This window comes from Rhinolophus ferrumequinum, chromosome 2 (assembly GCF_004115265.2).
Source record: "Rhinolophus ferrumequinum isolate MPI-CBG mRhiFer1 chromosome 2, mRhiFer1_v1.p, whole genome shotgun sequence".
In the NCBI taxonomy this organism is placed as follows: Eukaryota; Metazoa; Chordata; class Mammalia; order Chiroptera; family Rhinolophidae; genus Rhinolophus; species Rhinolophus ferrumequinum.
This window is the reverse complement of record NC_046285.1, coordinates 10246621-10265211: the sequence shown is the minus strand read 5'-3', so window position 1 is coordinate 10265211 and position 18591 is coordinate 10246621. Positions and strand designations below refer to the sequence as shown.

Sequence of the window (18591 nt, the reverse complement as noted above, 5' to 3'; positions counted from 1 at the left end):
AAGAAAATTTTCTTGAGAGATCGAGGCCAAATATTTCAATCTCCTTCATTTTACACCAGCAAAACTGAGAGAGACTGACTTGGAAACAGCCATCTTGAAACTCTGTAATACCATCTGTCCGCTCTGTGACAAGTGAGGCAATGTTCATACAATCACATGTCAGCAGATAAACTTTGAGAATTAAATGGAGTCATCTGGTTTGTTAACTAACGCTGGCAAAGATGCCGAAAAATTCAGGTCACAAACAAAATATATGCAAATCGAGGTCTCTACCAAAATGTGCCTTTATTTTAGAGCACAGGTTCAAAGCCAGAGCACCTGCGTGCAAACCCCGGCTTTGTAACTCCATAGCTGTGCGTCCTTAAGAAATTTACTTAATCTTTCAGTGCATCAGTTTCTTCATCTGTAAAAAGGGTATAATGAGAGCAACAACCACACACGATTGCTGAGAGATTTAAAAAGTATGCATGAAATGAATTTCATATAGGGGTTGGCATTTCAAAAGAGCTAGATAAATGGCAGCAACTAAAATATTATTAATTAGGGGGCAAAAACCCTGTATGTTCAGAATTTTTTAAAAATAGAAGAAATTATCATTATTTCCCTTTACTCTTGTGGTGCTAAATTCATCGCGTTTTCACATTCAGTGTTGTTTTGATCTTTCTCAGTGACAGAGACGGTTTTTTAAATAAAATTATTTCATATCTTTTCTACAGCATAAAATAAAAAGAACATTAAAGTTGGTGGTTTATAAGTTTTAATTCTAGTCTAGAACAAGAGCCTTAAATTCTAAAAATATTAGAAACTATTTCAGGGTCCAACAAGACAGAATTACAAATAATTGTACGTATTTTAAACATAAATACCTAAGTAATCAAAAAATGAAAAGTAATTATAAGTAAAATACAGGGACCAAATGGATATCCAGATCTGATTCAGTACGTATGAGGTAGGGCTGAGAAGTCAGTATTTTTAACAGTTCAGCAGTGATATGGATAGATAGGCAGAATTGAGAATGAGCGTAGTAAATATTATAACCTGGAACTTTTTAGGAACAGCACCTTGCCTAGCAAAATATTTTCAATTCCACTTAAGAACAAAATTTCAGTAGATGTGGGGGTACAGTGACCATGTATGTTTGCAGAATGTTAGATTGTCTCAATTGTTCTTGAGAATCTTACAGAAAGAGACACACCTTCCAGCCATACCTTTTCTGTTTTTGTCTGTCTCTTTCCTTTTTTGAAGAAGAACCCAAGTGCTGTCCCTTCTCTAGTTCCTCCCCGGCAGCTTTTAATACTCGTCCTTGCACAGATGTCGGCAGTCTGGCAATGAGGGGGGCCACCAGCCATACACCCCTGCGTTCAGAGGAACTAAAATCAGAAACAGGTGTTACACCCAAGGAGACATCCTTTTTCTTTGCTTCTTCAATCATAACAGAAACTCCACTGTAAAACTTTTACACACCAGATATACTGCTTACTCTAAAATTTCCCTTTAATTTCTATATCATCTTTCCTCTTGTCAAGTAGTGGATATGTGCACACACTTTCCATTCACGCTTACAGAAGGCAAAAAAAGATGCGATTCTGGGAGCATACTATAATTAAGCTTTAAAAAAAATCTATTAAAGTGCTTTTCAAGGATTCTGGCTCTCTGATTAATAACAGTCCTTTTGTCCAATAAGCAATAATACACATTTCTGCTATGGTTAAGATATGAAATGTTCTGATTATGTTTAAGCATACTAATAATCAATTTCTACAGTGTTAGAATTCACTAGTTATACTTTATACCAAAATGACGAAATACAAGTTAATCTGCCTTTCAGGATTATCATTTGTGCAAAATTGCCAATTAATAAACAAGACAGAAAAAAGTGTTTCCTATATAATCAATACCACAGAACAGAGTAGCCTCAGGGGACACTAAAGAAATTGATCCATCCTGAATGTCACCTGTGGTTCCAAGGAGTACTGGCCTGATTGACTTAATATTTAGAACACTAAGACATCATCCACCTTATTAAATACTGATAACTGACACAAGTAATTATTTTCTTTACATTCCTGCAGCTTTATTTAAAAAAATAACTGCACTGTGCAAATAAAACGCACTGTTACATGTGAAACGTTAATAATATCCTAAGAAAACTGTGGAAAAAAATACCTTAGCAAGGTCTTTATTCCATTCTGTCTCGTGCTACTAGTATCAGTACTACCGATCCCGCTTGGGTGGAAGAGGCCCACGCCGGAATTGGAGGAGCTGTTGTTAAGGTCTGCAGACTGCTGGAATACCTCTATGGTTGCCTTTGCAATGTTGTCCAGTAAGTTGTTCATTTCAGCTACAGAGCCAGAGCCCTAGAATCAGACAGAAGAAACTAGCACGCATGTTTTACTTTATCCTCAAACATCAACATGGTTTTGCGTTTCATAAAAGTGTATACACATACATGCTTGCAATATATACTCACAGGGTCCTTCAGGCACTGTTTAATCATTAACTGAAGTTCTAGCCAGGACTGCCTCAGTGTCCACTGCTCAAGATTCTGGGGACGATAGGAAGAATTAAGACATTAGGAGTGGATCGGCCCAGGGGCTCAGGTGGTTGGAGCACCATGCTCCTAACTCCGAGGTCGCCTGTTCGATTCCCACATGCGCCAGTGAGCTGCGCCCTCTACAGCTAAGACTGTGAACAACAGCTCTCCCTGGAGCTGGGCTGCTGTGAGCAGCGGGAGGTCGGCGTGAGCTGCCTCGGCTGCCGTGGGCTACTGTGTGCTGCCGTGTCAGCTTGAACTGGAAGGCGGCAGGGGGAGAGGAGGGAGGAAGAAGGGGGAAATAATCATGTATAATAAAGCGATTATAGGGATTCCCCCGCTTCTCAAAACTTCACGTTCCACCACTTCGTTTTTACGAAAGACCTATTGCAGTATCTGTTTTCGCTAACCTAAAGCAGTCCAAAGAGGATTTTTTGCTTTTACAAAAAATAAAATAAAATGAAAAGGCAAAAAGTGGAAACAGCGTTTGCTGTGGAGGGAGCTGTCACAGAGGCGGTGAGCACCCCAAGCCGCACGGTGGCCCCGCCAAGCTCTTTCCCAGGGAGCCACACTCAGCATCTCAGCATCAAACTGTCACAGCTTTGAACCACGTCTGTCAGCATCTGTGCTCTATTTGGTTTATGTTGTGCATTCGTTAGCAAGATGTGTCCTAAGTAACCAGAAAAGCCTGAGAGAGTTTGTAAGAGTGCTACTACACTTAACTAGAAGTAATTCAGCATTTCGATTGTGAATGAAATAAAGACATAGTGCGTACGTGAAATTTTGGGTTTGGGAATGCTCAAAAATTTTTTCCATATAAATTAATGGTAAATGTTTCTTCGCTTTACAAAAGATTTGGCGTCCAAAAGGTTTCATAGGAACACTCTAATTTTGGATACTGGAGGAAACCTGTATATGGCTCAAAAGGCTTCTAAGTCTTTATACATATTGATGATAGACACAAACAAATGGCAGCATTATACAAAAATGCGACTTACTCCGTGGGCACTGGAAATAAGTAAGACAGGCATTTCTTATGTCAAAATATACTCATCTATCCAAAATGACTTCAGTCTATTCTGAATAAAATATTTAAGACCGTCCCCCAACAAAGCTTATTTTTTCATGTAAATACGGTACTGGCTTAAAACATTAATATTTCTGTAATGGCTGTGTACAATTTGCAGTACCGACATCTACCCAGCAAGAAAGTGTGGCGACAACACAGAAAATCACAAAGAATGTGTCACATGACAAAAACACACTCTTGAAACTATTGTCACTCACCTGAAGAATGCGTTTAATGTGCTGTCTTTGCAGGTTGTCCCCCTCGGTACACTCTTTAATGCCATGAGGATAACAGATAAGCTGCAATAACTTCTGTGCTTGCATATTGGAAAGCACAGGGTCCAATATAAGCTCTTTGTCTGTGCATAATCTTTCAGGTTCTTTTAAGCAATGTTCTCCTACCCATTCCTAAAAATAATACAGCAGTTAGACTGGCAGGCCTGGACTTTCTATGTGGATATGTAAGATGTCCTAGGTTCATGGCACACAATGGAAGAGAAAGAAAGCTTCCAATTAATAAAACAGTACACAGCAAAAGTAGGTGGCAAAAGTCTGAAAAACAAAAGTTCTAGTACTTTAACTTCTTAAAAATACAAAGTGAAACCTTGGTCAAAGAAAATTTTTAAAAAATATAGGCAAAACGAGAAAAGAAATCTAAGGAAAGTAAAGGAAATATTGGTACGTGTTTTCAATTGGAAAATGAGTCCTTGCTCTAGGATCTGTTTTGTAATCAGTTTTTTCAACTTGCTCACATAAGGGCAGTGGTTCTATATTATAATACATCTTCATCATTTTTAGGGAATGCATTATACTATTGACTAGAATACGGTACAACACTCAGAAAATTGTCTTCCTTTGTCATATAATTATAAATAATGTTACCATTATAAACAAATATTTGTGCACATCTCTTCTCTGTACAATTATTTTCTTAGGGTAATTTCATAGACGTGCAACTGCTGGGTCAAGGACTATAGAAAAACTTAAGGGCTATTGACACATACGGCTATTTTACCTCTGGAGAGTTTCTACCAATTTAAATTCCTATCGCCTTTTCTTCATCATTTTTTTCAAAGGAAGCCTCTTATACTAAATGAGGTAAGAACTCATCAACTGTGCCAGAGCCCCACTGGAACCCAGATCTGTTCAAAATGAAACTTGTTTCTTAACTACTATCAGGTGACACAATACTGGTTGGTTGTCCTTTAAAATCACCCAGGAAGCTTGTTAAAATTCCAAAGCCCAGGCCGCACATCAGATGAATTAAGTCACTCTTAGGCAGCGGGACCCAGATATCAGTCATTTTTTTAAGGCATCAAAACTGTTTTTAACTCCCCAGGTGATTCCAACGTGCACTCACAATTGGGAACCAAAGCACAGCTCAGTATCGTCTTAATACCTATAGAACTATTGAGCTAATTTTAACTATGGTTACCATATTCCTTAATAAAAACGTGACCCTGGCAACATTTTGTCTATAGGAAAGTGAGAAAGAGAATATATGGTATGCCATGGTTTTTTAAATATATATATAAGAAAGAAGAAATTAAAAAAAAAAAGGAAAAGTTAAACTGGAAAATAATGAAATTGATCACCTAGCAAAGGGAGAGAGACAAAGGGTGGAAAGGTTAAGGGAGAGAGGACACATCTCTGAGTACACCTTTCTGCATAGTTGGCTTGTGGAAACACGCTATTCTAAAGACAGAGCTAGGGAAAAAAAGAGAAATCTAAACTGAATGCAGGCAGAAACAAATGAAATCAATTCTATTTCAAATGAATAACATATCCATACTGAAGGAAGAAGTTCAAATAACTTTTTTAACGTAATAATGTAAACACTTAGGGCAGCTCTTCAACTCCTTTTAAAAGGAGGCTTGTTTGTCCTAGTAGAATAGGTACAGCAATTCTGAAATTACTGCAGGGGTGCTGTAGAATTCAGCAATGAGGAAAGAGGGTGGTGTTACTGGCAATCAGGGTTCTGACTGTGGAAGGTGGTGACATTAATACGGCCTGGGGGATGCAAAGAACTGTGGGGCTGGATTGGAACTGGAGGTACCAGTATGAACTCATGATTCACACACACACATTTATGTGTGAATACCATCTAGAGTTCCTTTTTTTCTTAGCTCCATCTGCTGAAAGGGCCTAGAAGAGATGAGCACACATAGTACCCCGATCTTGGTTTATAAACACCATCCTCTACTAATGACGACCAGGGTTCCTTGGAGGAAGGAGTAATTCCAGGTCTGGGGCAGGGAAAGTACAAAAGGAGCCAGAAAGTTTTAAATAAAGAAAAGAAAAGAAAAAGGAAAGATGGCGATGTGTCAAAATAACACAAGAGCTGGCATGTAAAGATTTGCACAGGAAATATCTAGGACAGTTTGCACATGAAAATAGCTAAGGACAGTACATTACAATCTATATGGAAAATAAATAAATATAAATAAGAGTAGGCTCTTCCTTAGGTAAGAATGCAAACTGATAATTGTGCAGGGAGTGGAGGAGTTAGGAGGAAAAAAAATCACCATTTTGCAGCCATCATAGTCAAGACTGGTTTGAATAAGAATCACAATGGATGCTCTATGGGAGGTGAGAAAGTTTGATGAGGAGCAGAATATCTGCATTGTCTAAAAGTGTCTCCCGAAAGACTGTTTATTCATTTCAAGGAAAAACATGATAATTATACAGTAGAGAAATCTTGAAACCGTACAATGGAGACTCCTTGATCAAAATTAACATCACCAATGAGGGGCAAATGGACATCACGTGCCTTCAGATGTGATTACCTGAGAGGAACACAACATTACTTCTGTAGTATCTTGGCCAGGAATGCATAATCTGAAGCTAATCTACAGGAAACTTCAGACAAATCCAACATTATTGGGACAACTGACAAAATTGGAATGTGGCCTACAGGTGAGAAAAAATTACTGTACCAAATGCTAAATTTCCTGATTTTTGATAACTGTAGTTTGGTTATACTAATAAATAAAAGCTGACATATTAAAAAGTAAAAACGAATAATGTATGCCATCTACTCTCAACTGGTTCAGCAAAAAAATTTTAAATTATATGTATCCACATTCACACACACAAATCGAATTATAAAGCAAAAGTGGCAAAAAGTAAAAGTTAGTGAATCTAAAGGATATACCAGAGTTCTTTATCATTACTGCAACTTTTCAGCAAATTTGAAATTACTTAAAATTAAAGTTAGCAGGAAAAGAAGTACCACCTATGTACAAGTTTCATACAATAGTGAGAATCTGTCTCCAACATAACAATTACAGATTCAGAGTTAAAGGCAAATTAAATCTGAATACCTGTTGACAGATGGTCCTCAGTACATATCTAGCGTATTCTCTTAAATTGGCAGTTTCTATGGAAATGCTTTTCCCACAGGATTTTGAATTTTGTGAGGCAGCCCAGATATCATCAGCATTTCCATCACGCCGTAAAGTCCTCATGGTGAAGTCATCATTCTTTAAAGAGCTGACATTGTTATTGCCAATTTTGGCATCTCCTAAATAACAGAATCACAAAAGCAAAATCATACAACTTCAAAATATTGCCAAATATCTGAGAAGTAAATAAAGCACGCTTTCAGGGGTTTAAAGGCTGTGAGTAGTATCATTACTGCATGTCCAGTTGTTCAGCAATAGTGAAAATGGATCAAGAGAATAAATGAGAGAACCCAGAGACGTTTCATCAGACATGAAAAAAAAAAAAAGAGCAAGTTCAAGACTCAATCCTTATTTTGTTTACAGAATTAAGTATGCTTTCACCGAACTTGAAAAAGACCATTATGAATCAATACTTAATAATCACAGAACATTGATTTCACCAATATGTCAAGCACAAATGTATTCAAATGAATTTGACTTATAGACAAGGAAAAAATGGGTTACTCACCCTTCTAGATGTCCCTTTTCCATTTCTTCTCTTACAATGACTTATTTTTCTATCCATAGGTCAAGAGAAAAGTTTTGCCTTAGCCCACCTTACTAGCAACTTCTTGACAAGAGAGATTTATTTCCCTGGGAATGGAAAAGGGCAAAGCATACTAAGGAAGCCCTGGAAAATGGGGCCTCCATTGAATAACCCATGTCTTTCACTTTCCTCTCTGCAAACATCCAAACTAGAAAATTTCACCTAATCAAGCTCGAATATACTCAAGTGAAATGAAGCTCGGGAAAGTGCTTTCCTCATAACAAAGTTCTAGGGGAAAAAATGAGCAGAATGGTTGAGCATCCAAAAATGAGAAATCTTCTCTAGCTGTGAAAGACAAGTAATTGTGATTTCAAAGGCGAAAGAATAAAATAATTTGGTAATAAAGATTGCCAAATGACATCAGAGCCTCCAAACTTTTGCCTGTTTACCCGCAGGATCATAAGTCTTGGGCGAGAAAATTTCCTGGAACCAACAAACGGGTTTAGAGAAGGCCTTCCCTGCCTCAGTGTGAGCAAAACCAAGCCCAGGTCAGTGCAAAAAGCCTTTTAAAACCCACAGGTCAACCAAGAAAAAGTTTTGACTCTGCTGAAAACTTTTGAGAAATCAGAATGGCTTGCTGAATATTTACTTATAAAACCATTAAGAGGAGGGGAGGAATAAACAGAACATTTCAACTCATCAATATCTTACTATGTATCATCATACATTTCTCATTAAAATATACATACAAGGAATACCAATTTCACTTCACCCACAGGAGTTTATTTAACTCAACAGAGTTCTTCAGAAGCTAAAAGAAAGACCAAGTTCTACATGTATCAAAGTTTAGCATGCTTTCTCCAACCTTTGGTAATATAAGCAACTATTTTTACACCTTAATTTAAATGAGTAGAGAAATTAGAGACCGAATTCTATAAAACAGTCTTATCTCCCTAACTCAAAACAGATCCTGGAGGATAGGACTTGAGAGAACATTGTTTAGGACATGGTGAGGTAGATAAATTCAAACTTCTACAAAAACAAAAACAAAGAAACAAAGACCTCTGCTAGTCCCAGACTAGGAGATCCTCAGTCGGTTTAGATGTTAGGATGACAGGGGTCTTGGAGGCTGTTCCAGAACCTCCTGCAATCATAGAGATGACAGAACAAACTGTGTTCAGTGATCGCCTCGTCCAAGGCTCTGCTCACATTCAACTGGCCTGATCCTGACTTCTCAGACCTGAAGATCCCTCCAATGCTTAGAAAGCTGTATAATCTACCAAGAACTGAAGCCAATTAAAAAGGCCAAGGAGAGGCAATCAGGGAAAAAAAGAACTGCTAATTATGTATGGATATTAAACTATGGTTATTTGGATATTTAGAGAGGTCGGCAAATTATACCTGGGACCGAACCAGTCCTCCAAATCAAAGAGACAATGTCTACACTGCACTCATCTTGGTTTCTGCCATTAAAATGCCTGTAACTTATGCAGCCGTACTTCCAACATTAATTTACTGAAAACCTCCTATTTAGTTTTTCTGGTGGACATTAGAGATACCACAGTAAGAAAGTAAGTCCCTGACTTCATGGGCTCCACGTTTATTAAGAAGACTTGACCAGCCATCTTTCCTTTCAAACATCATCAGAGTACAGCAATGTTACTCACTAAATGACCATTTAATGTTGGCTGCATGAAACCACAAGCTCCTAAACTCAGAGGAAGGCTATAGCCCTTCAAGGGATTCTACCTTTCCCTTTTTACTATAAAATTTGTAAGCTTTTAATAGTAATATTACATCTATGCACATGTATGTATATTTGTGTGTACATGTATGTATATATATAGAGAAAGGGTGCCAAAAAAATGTATATACATTTTAAGAAAGGAAAAAATCTGTATGAAAATTGTAATACTCAATATATACCTATAACAAAAGATAAATACAAGTCATGTATATACATTTTTTTTCGCACCCCTGGTGTGTGTGTGTGTGTGTGTGTGTGTGTGTGTGTGTGTATTTTTTTTCTTTTTTAGGTGAACTTTTAATAATTTGTTTTATGACAATCTGCTTTTCCTTCCTGTCGTCACCAAATCACACTTCTGAAGTAGGAGTATAAAGGGACAGAGTACATTCTCAAACATGTTCTTTAAAACTTATCTAAAACAATTCGTATCTACTCAGTAATTTCTGTTCTAATCAAAGGGGGTTCCTTTAGAACATTAAGAGGTAACTTGTTTAGTCAAGGGCAAAAGAGGGTACTGGAAGTTAGAATTAGTGGGAACTGGAAGTTAGAATTAGTGTGAATTAAAGGCTTCTCATGATCCAAATCCTAACTGATTTAAAGAATAAAAATGTCTAAGGTATTGCATTGTAAAAAACAAAACAAACAAAAAACCCCAGAAAAGGCAATACTACTACTCCAGTCCCCAGTAGAATATGTACCGAAAAGGATATGAAAAAATATCTGGGATATTATGAATTCAAAAAATTATGATATCTAATACTGATGTATCAGTAATATCAATTATCATGAAAATTATCACCTGATTCGTGAAAAAACTGAAGTAGAAGGACATGAACTTGTTCAGGATCACAACGGAAGCAGAAATGCTAAGATGAAAACCCAGGTTTTGTGGTGTTTTACTCCTAAAATACAGTATGAACTTTAACCCTTTGGTTAGATCACACAGTTGTCTGCGTCCATCACAACGTGTGACTTATGCCAAAAAACAAAGGCAAAACAACCCAGGGGGTCTGAGGATCTATATTACATCAGAATCAGACAACTTGCAGTTAAAACGCCACCAAAAAAAGGATTATACTTAAATTCCCCCAGAGTCGTAGGTAAGGGACAGACTCCTCGGAGTCAAAATGAACTTGGACTGAGGGGAAAGCCAACTACTTTTTCCAGGAGAACAAACAAACAATAATAATAATAAATTTCTAATGCTATTGGAGTTAAACCTGAATACAAATGACCTTGCCTCCATTTCTCGTGATTCACCGAGCTTAGCGCCAGGACAGTCTTACCAAGCATCATAATCGCTTTCAAAACAGCAAACACAGCTCCCACTTCGATGCTGTTGTGAGCAGCCGCTAAGAGGTGTCTATCACAAGATGATCTGATTCCCGGGCAGGGTTTGCCTGTGAGAACAGCAACAAGCCTTTAATCGCCCAGATCCCCATCAACAGTCTCCTGTAACCATTTACAACCAGCAGGCCCTTTCATTGCCGGGCTGTGGGCGCTTCGTGGCCATTAGCCAGCTTTAATTGATGCTTCATGGATTCACGAAGAAACACTGCCAGTATTCCTTACTTAACCTTTGCTTTTTAATTATTCAAACAATGTCTTTGTGCCTTACAGGGATGTGCCAAAAACATTAGAAGGATTTTCATCCACTTAATGCTGACTGTCTCACACACACCCACACACACCCCGGCAGGGAAATGATCTTTAAGGAACAGACGTCACTAACACCGCTGGATTTCTTATTCTTTTTACCTCAGTAAAAGGGTAAATGAATCACCACTGCCCTAAGCGGCTATGGTGTGTTTATAACCAACACACACAGTGTGTGAGAGGCTCACGCTGCCCACCAGCAGGGCTTGGCCTAAGAGCAAAAGTATTTTTATTGTTCATTAATTCTGGATTTGAGTGTCTCTGTACATCCTGATGTTACATAAATGAAAGCTGCTGACAGCCCTCTGAACGGATTATCGTACTCCTTCATCACCCCGAAGTGAGCCCACCAAAATCAGGAAGGAAATCACAGAATGGACGGCCTACTTGGTCCTGTTAGAACCCACAGCTCCAAATGAAAGCACCGGCAGAGATTTGTCAGCCGTTGGCTCACCAGTCGCTTGAGGCAATAAGCAGGCCTGGGGAGCTCGGAAAAGGTGGAGCAGGAGTCGGCAGGTCATCCTCGCCCCGGGCTCGGCGTCAGCATCTCCACAAGCTAGGAAAGGAGGATTGGAAGAGCAAGTTCTAACAAATTCGAGAACATGTCTGCAGGTGTCCCATTGGGCTAAATTTTCGGGGATCGTTGAGATAAACGCTCCTTATGGTAAAAAGGAAGGTGTCGGCTGTGCTTGTTGGAGAAACCCGAGTTCAAGTGCTTCCTCCAAAACAGGTACTAAACACAGTAGTTTGCAACTTTTTCCACGGAGATCCACGTTACTTTCTTTGTCTAGAACAACACTTAACAATTCTACCATCTTTACCATGATGCCACACCCCTGCCCAGCGCATGTACCTTTAAATACTACTCTCACTGTGTGTCATTAGTTAGAAACCAGCCCAAGACAACGGTCAAATAACAAACGCCGCGTGGGCTGTTGCCTCACCTGCTGCGAGGAGAGAGGGGAGTGCCACGTGCTGCACGACGTCCTCCAGGGAAAAACACTGTCGTGCTATCAGAATAGCAATGAAAGTAGCTAATGAATCATGGAATGAAAGGTCACTCACCTTCAAGAAAAACATTGACATGTTTTAATACCTAACACCCTCTTAAGTAATATCTAAGATTAACATCTAAGAGAATGTAGGCAACACCAATAAGATCTCAAATCCCAAAATGAACCAACAGAGCGAAATGACAACTGATCGTGACTATTGTCCTCTAGGCCTATTTCTCCTTTATAAGACAAAGAATGAGGTTTACCCCCATCCCGATGCTGTAAGAAGAGACTGAGCTCTATCTTGAATACACGTAATTGAAAAAGAAAATAACAAAAAGCAAAATCAAGAAATCTTTAAAAGATGTAGCAGAAATAAAACTTTTTTGCAGAATGCAGTATTATCTGTCATTCAAGGGTAACCATTAGGAAGCAAAGAAAAACAAGTGTTGGTAATGTTTTGATGTTCTTTGCAGGGATGAAAAATAAAGTGTCTTTGATATAATTAAATTAGTTTCAAAAACAACTCTGAAAATTTACAATTGCTCCTAAATTTAAAAAAGAGAAAAAGAAAGAAACAAGGACGGAAGTTAACTCATTCATAGCAAAACCTCTCTACCTTTACAGATCTCACAAGACTTTGGCAGACAATAATAATTAAAAAACAGCAATAATAGCGACCTCCATATTAAGTTGTAGTATACTCGTATGCCAGTGGTTGCAGTTAGCAACCTACAAAGATCACCTCAATTAATATCACACACCATGAGGTTCATACTATTATTAATTCCAGTTTTATAGATGAGGGAACAAAGCAGACATAAAGTGTAATAAAAACAACCAAGAGGTGAAGGAACAACGTTGAAAATGAAAATCAGGGTCTTTCCTGTCTGGAAAAGTAGGCCACACATAGGAGTTTTATATATATAGAATCTTAGGTGTTCCTCGAATGCAGTGGGAATATCCACCCAGTCTTGAGATATCAGAACTGGAAAGTAAATCTCCAGCTGGGAGGTAGGTTTTTAAAAATGTATGAAATTCTTCTATTTGTAAGATATATTAACATACAACATGGATTACTACAAGAAGTGATGGGCCAAAAATAGATAAAGAATCAAGATGGATTTTTAAGACATTCACATAACATGGATGCAAAACGATATTCACGGACGTCAGTGATTTATAATGGGTACGTCTTCGTCACTTCCAGACACAATCACTAAGAAAGACTGAACACCCCAATGATTCGAAGCCTGCACAATCTTATGCAACACAACAGAACCTGTATTCTCAGAGTGCACCTTGATCTTAAAATAACAAAGTGGTTCTCTTCAGACCATAAACTGCTTTAACTAAATTGTGTCCTGTGCCATGAGGAACCCAAGGCACTTCATAAAAACTGCAAACAAACAGCTCTGAAGAGAACATATATTTAAAAAAATCTCAGCTAACAAACGAGGGAACTCTTGGCATCTCTGCTGTAGGTTAAGCTATTTTATTTCAATTTTTTTGTTTCCATTTACTTAATCCTTAGCAACCATACTCTGGTTTATTGTTTTTGGAGAAGGAAAAAAATATAGCATTTCAGTCAAAGGTTAAGTCAATTAAAAAAATTACTCACTAGCTAAATACTTAATTGCCCAGTTTAGTTTTTAAGTGAAAAAGAAAACTTACATCCACAGTGCAAAGAACATCATTAAATCCCCACACGTGATTTGAAGAACAACAAAGCGCCTTCAGAACTCCCAGCCATTCTGAACTGAGGACAGTGCAGCAAGCTGTCAGCTCGGAGGAGAAATTGGCTATGTCGTTAATCCTAGAAAAAAGAAAACAAGAATACAGGTAGTAAAAAGTAGCAAAAGAGAGATACTCACATGGGACGTACTTAATGAACACGTATTTCACTGTCATCAAACAAGCCATTCATTTCTTATATTCAAGGATATAATAAATACCCACTTGTCAAACCTACTAGAATCTGGACCAGAAGATAAAAGTAAATGGCTTCAAATGTTTCCTAATATTTAATGCTGTTGAGCAATAAACAGTAATCAGTACAGGTATCAATTATTGTATTTTTAGTTCTATGAACCAATCTGACCTATAAATTGACATTTTTAAGGGCATCAAAATATTAAAGAAACTGTAATTTAGGTAGGCATAAATACAGTGTTTTCAAATTACAGGCATTTTTCTCTTTGTATTTTTATGTATATGTTTGCCCTCAGGTTAAGGAAATCACAGTACAGAGCAGAGGTAAACTCAGGAAGAAAAGAATATGAAAAAAAGGAGAAAAAAAAAAAGCAAACATCCAAATGTCAGCCTAGGCAATGACTGAAGAGTGAATTTCAAAGTAACACCACAGCACAGCTGCGTGTTTACTCATGCATGCCAGGGTAACTCGCTCACCTCCCAGCATCCTGGTGGCCCATACAGACATTCATGAGTGTATTGCAGACGAAGCTGTAGCGGTTGGCCGCGTTGTCACTAAGGATCTTGCCCAGCATTGAGTAGTTGATGCTCCGGGCTGAAGGATTCTCAATGAAATCCATCATGAAGTCCGGATCCCATCGCAAGTTAGAATTTGCAGGCATCACATTATTATATATGGTTTGCTTAACTTTTGAACAGGCACTACTGAGGTTACAAGAAGAAGAGTTAAAAACAAAAACAAAAAAAACCACTAAAACTAAAATAACTGGACAGTAATTTTATTTAAGGACAGATTAAATGGCAGCAACTGTAATTAAATGTATTCCTAGAGAAGATTCACACGAGCTCCTCACTCCAACTCCGTTTAAATCAGCACTGGGCACAATGCCTGGAACGTAATATTGCTCAACATAGTTGCTGAATGGGTTGGAGAACAACACAAGGATAAGACATTTGGTTACTAATTTGAATCGTTTTCTAAATTTTTTCCACATTCCACATGCTCCCAAAATAAAAGAATTTAGTAAGGCTTCCAACAACTATCTCTGAACAGTAGTTGCAAAGTGTTATTACTTAAGTATAAAAATAGATTCGATTACACAGCAGGAATAATTTGGCATTGCAGTCTTAATTATACATCCTGCAAAACTATTCCTCTACTTGCAGTGTGTTCAGGGGTGGTCCAGCTGAGGCCACTCTGGGCACCGTACAGCTATGAACAAGAGCGGCTCACTCCCTGCCTGCAAAGAGTTTGCATTCCAGTAGGGGGTATGGATACTACACAAATTCAACGAGAGTGAAGAAACTATTATGTCATCCCTAAAACTTCCTGATATTCTGTTTCACAGCAGTATTAACAGATTTTTAAGAGGCTGGTCGAGCAGGTGAAAACAGTGCGTACGCAGTGAGTTACAGCTGAATAAGATATAGACTATGGGAGTATAAAGGGAATCAGAAAGTAGCCTCTCCAATCCAGCTCTGCAGATGGGGCCGACGGATGATCTGATTTCAAGCTCAGATTCCATATACACTCAGCTACTCTTGCCTACTTGCCATGGACAAGTTCTTAAGCAACGTTCACCTTCTCTATTCAATAGCTCGTTTATGCAGCAGAAAGTCTTCTTTTAGATGAAGATTTTGGCAGCAAATTTATTTGTGATAAAGGTGACTTCATCATGGCTTCCCTGCCCCATCTCCCCCAGCCCCCTAGTCTTGTACAAACGTAGTAGCCAGGAATGAGTTCCTTAAAAATGGAAAAGCATATAAATAAGATTGTTTACCCTAAACTGCTGCCATGGTCAACTGCTTTAAGAAAACAGATGGTTCAATGTTTAGCAAAATGTGGCTTCAGACCTCCTCCTCCGGAATCACCTCTAGCGTGTGTGTTAGAAATAAAAGACTCCTGGGCCTCATTATAGGTTTACAGAATCTTTATGTTTAAAAGCTGTCCCAGGTAAATCTAAGTGCCAAATAATGCTGGGGAAGCAATGGTCCAACAGAAAGGAGCAAAGCTACCCACTAAATGTCAGTAATTATAATCTTCTACACTATCTTTCTTTGCAGATAACTCATGTAAAAACTCCTCAGGGTTCACTGAAGGATACGAGTTTGTAACCTGGTGTCATGACCTGTTCAAAATGATGGAAATGATGATAGAGTCCCCAATGCTTTTACAGTGTCCCTTTTTCGGTCTTAACTCTTACCACACTTTGTACTCAACTTTTCATTCATTCTCACTTAGCAATAGTTCTTAATTTGATCACTTTCCCCCTAAAAATGAAACAAAACCAAACTTTGTTTTCTGCTGGGTCCCTCCCTAATACCATAGCTGGTTTCCTCCACCTCCCCATACACTGAGTGTTGAGTGAAACAGACTTCTACAAATAGTAAAGCATTGCCTCTTTTTTTTATTCAACTGCCCACATAAGTCTAACAATCTATTCATGCCTGTCCTTAGAAACCAAAAGAATTCTGCTTTCTTTCTTAATTGTCATATGATTCAGCCCCTACGTTTCTATCAGCATAGAGACTTCCCTCGAGAGGGAAGTGTCCTGCCTCCAGCCTGGAATGCGCAATTGTTTGGAACTCTATGGCTCATGGTGAAGTCTCCTCACCCCTCATTTCTAGGCTTCCTGTTTCCTTAATTATACTCTTTCCAGGTTAGCCTCTATGTTTTGATAAAAAGTTAGCTTCCACCTAGGTCACTCTCTAATTCTTAGCACTCTTTGTTGCAGGCATATATGGAATTAAGAAAATAAGTCAGGCATTTTCCTTCGGAGACTGTGTGTATCAGAAAAAAACTGATAAGAGGAATGAAAGCAACACACACGTGGGGGCCAAAACGACTTACATTCAAATCTAAGTTTCTTCATTTATGAACTTATGATGAGACACAATCATCTGTCGTTGGGAAAAATCATTTCTACTTCCTTGGATTGTTGGAAGGATTAAAGATCTCGATGGAGATAACCCCGCACGGTGCTTGACAGGCAGATGTGATGTGATTAGTGCTCTAGATCCCACAAATGTTCCCCTTTCACAACTTTTACATGATGTTTCAGATCCAATTATTCAAATTGTTTTGTTAGAAAAGCTCTCTACATACCCGGCTTTTGTTTGGCCCCTTTTCTTAGTCTGAAACTACAAATAATGTCTGACTTCAAAGGTTCCCAAGAGAGCTGCATCTCCCTTCTTTACTTGAGGAAACGGAAGACAGTGTCACTTCTGTGAGGTGCCACTGTGCTGGTCCTAAGCAGCCCTTCAGTTCATTACATATCCTAAATCTCTGCACATACAGTGGACATTACTTGAATTAACCCATTTGACTATCCTGCAGGAGCATAAGGGGTGAAATAGGCTATTGGGGTTTCCTTGGGAAGTTCACTGTTAAAAACATGGTGTTGCAAGAATCCAGTCATGTATGAGAACGCACTCTAAAAACTCTAACCTAAAACTGAAAGCTCTCTAAAGAAATAGCAGAATACAGGGTATTATTACAATGACGTAATTTCTGTGGAAAGATGCTTCCTAAGAGTCACTCAAACGTTCCGTAGTTTGCAACCTAATTCATTTCATGAAGACATACTTTCACATTTTTTCCCCTATCAGTACCATTAAAAGTATCATGATATTTTTGTATATATCTTTTATCCACAGCCTTTTTGCAGTGCCTACTATAAGCCAGACACTCTTCAAGGTACTGGAATACGGCTGTGAAGAAAATAGAGTTTCTGCCTTCGTGAAACTTACACTCCAGGAATGAGGCAAGCCATAAATAAATATATAATGTACCTGGGGTTAGTAAATGCTAAGGTTCAGAGAATCACAGAGAGTGGGGGTAGGGGGTGCTATTTAAAATAGGGTGGTCAGGGAGGTAGAGATGTGAACGAACTGTGGAAGTGAGCATGCAAGGAAGTGGGGGGGAAACATAACAAGAGAGTCAACAGCCAGTGCAAAAGCCTCAAGATGGGTGCGTAGGGTGTTTGAAGACCAGTAAGGAGGTCCACATGGTTAGAATGAAATGAACAGGGGATAAAAGATGGAAGAGAAAACCGGATCCAGCAGATCCTGAAGGCTAGGGAAACTCTTTGATTTTATTCTGAGTGGATGAGACGCCATTGGAAAACTTCAAGCTATTCTTGTTTTAAAGGGACGACTTTAGTAGGTATGTTGATAATATGCTCAGGAGTGTCAAAGGGGCAAGCAAGGAAACCGGTTAGAGGGACTCTGCACTCTGCAATGGTCTAACCAGAGATGACCATAGTCGTAGAGCAATGAAGAGTGGTCAGAGTCTAGATATACCTGGAAGGTAGCTCACAGGATTTACAAACAAGCTGGGTAAGATATGAGAGAACAAGGAGAAGGATAATTGATCATGTGTTCCTTACCTCCTTCTAGATTCTCAAATTATTTTGCCAGCTATTATTTTCTCCTACAATTAATAATCTAAATTTCCTCAAAATAACATTAAATAAATATGTATTTTCCTGCACCTGTCTACCTGTGGGGGTAGCAAATGTTAAGATGAAGAAAATGACAGGGAGTCAGGGATGCTGTTTGAAACAGGATCGTCAAGGAACCAAAGAGCAAAGGAAGTGAGAAAGTGCCAATAGAGGCGAAAGGATGTTCCAAGTGAGGTAACAGCAAGTGTAAAATATAGAGTATTTTCTCATACATTTATCTCAAAATTGCAATCATAGCTATGCATGCATAGCAATTTGTAATAGGAG

The 18591-nt window shown here is 38.5% G+C and overlaps 2 protein-coding genes across 6 annotated transcripts in view; one reads left to right on the top strand and one right to left on the bottom strand.

Annotated features, from left to right (window-relative positions):
* Positions 1-18591, bottom strand: part of MED12L (mediator complex subunit 12L) — a 314918-nt gene that overhangs the window by 54625 nt on the left and 241702 nt on the right. For all 4 annotated transcript variants that reach the window (XM_033088254.1, XM_033088259.1, XM_033088262.1 and 1 more), the window contains 10 exons: positions 14339-14566; positions 13604-13745; positions 11879-11999; positions 11389-11490; positions 10565-10678; positions 6925-7124; positions 3821-4009; positions 2471-2545; positions 2167-2357; positions 1209-1370 (listed from right to left, as the gene is read on the bottom strand). In XM_033088254.1, coding sequence (XP_032944145.1) covers positions 1209-1370; positions 2167-2357; positions 2471-2545; positions 3821-4009; positions 6925-7124; positions 10565-10678; positions 11389-11490; positions 11879-11999; positions 13604-13745; positions 14339-14566 — 1524 coding nt within the window. The remainder of the gene's footprint in view (positions 1-1208; positions 1371-2166; positions 2358-2470; positions 2546-3820; positions 4010-6924; positions 7125-10564; positions 10679-11388; positions 11491-11878; positions 12000-13603; positions 13746-14338; positions 14567-18591) is intronic.
* Positions 1-18591, top strand: part of P2RY12 (purinergic receptor P2Y12) — a 48336-nt gene that overhangs the window by 7297 nt on the left and 22448 nt on the right. The gene's annotated exons all lie outside the window — the stretch shown is intronic.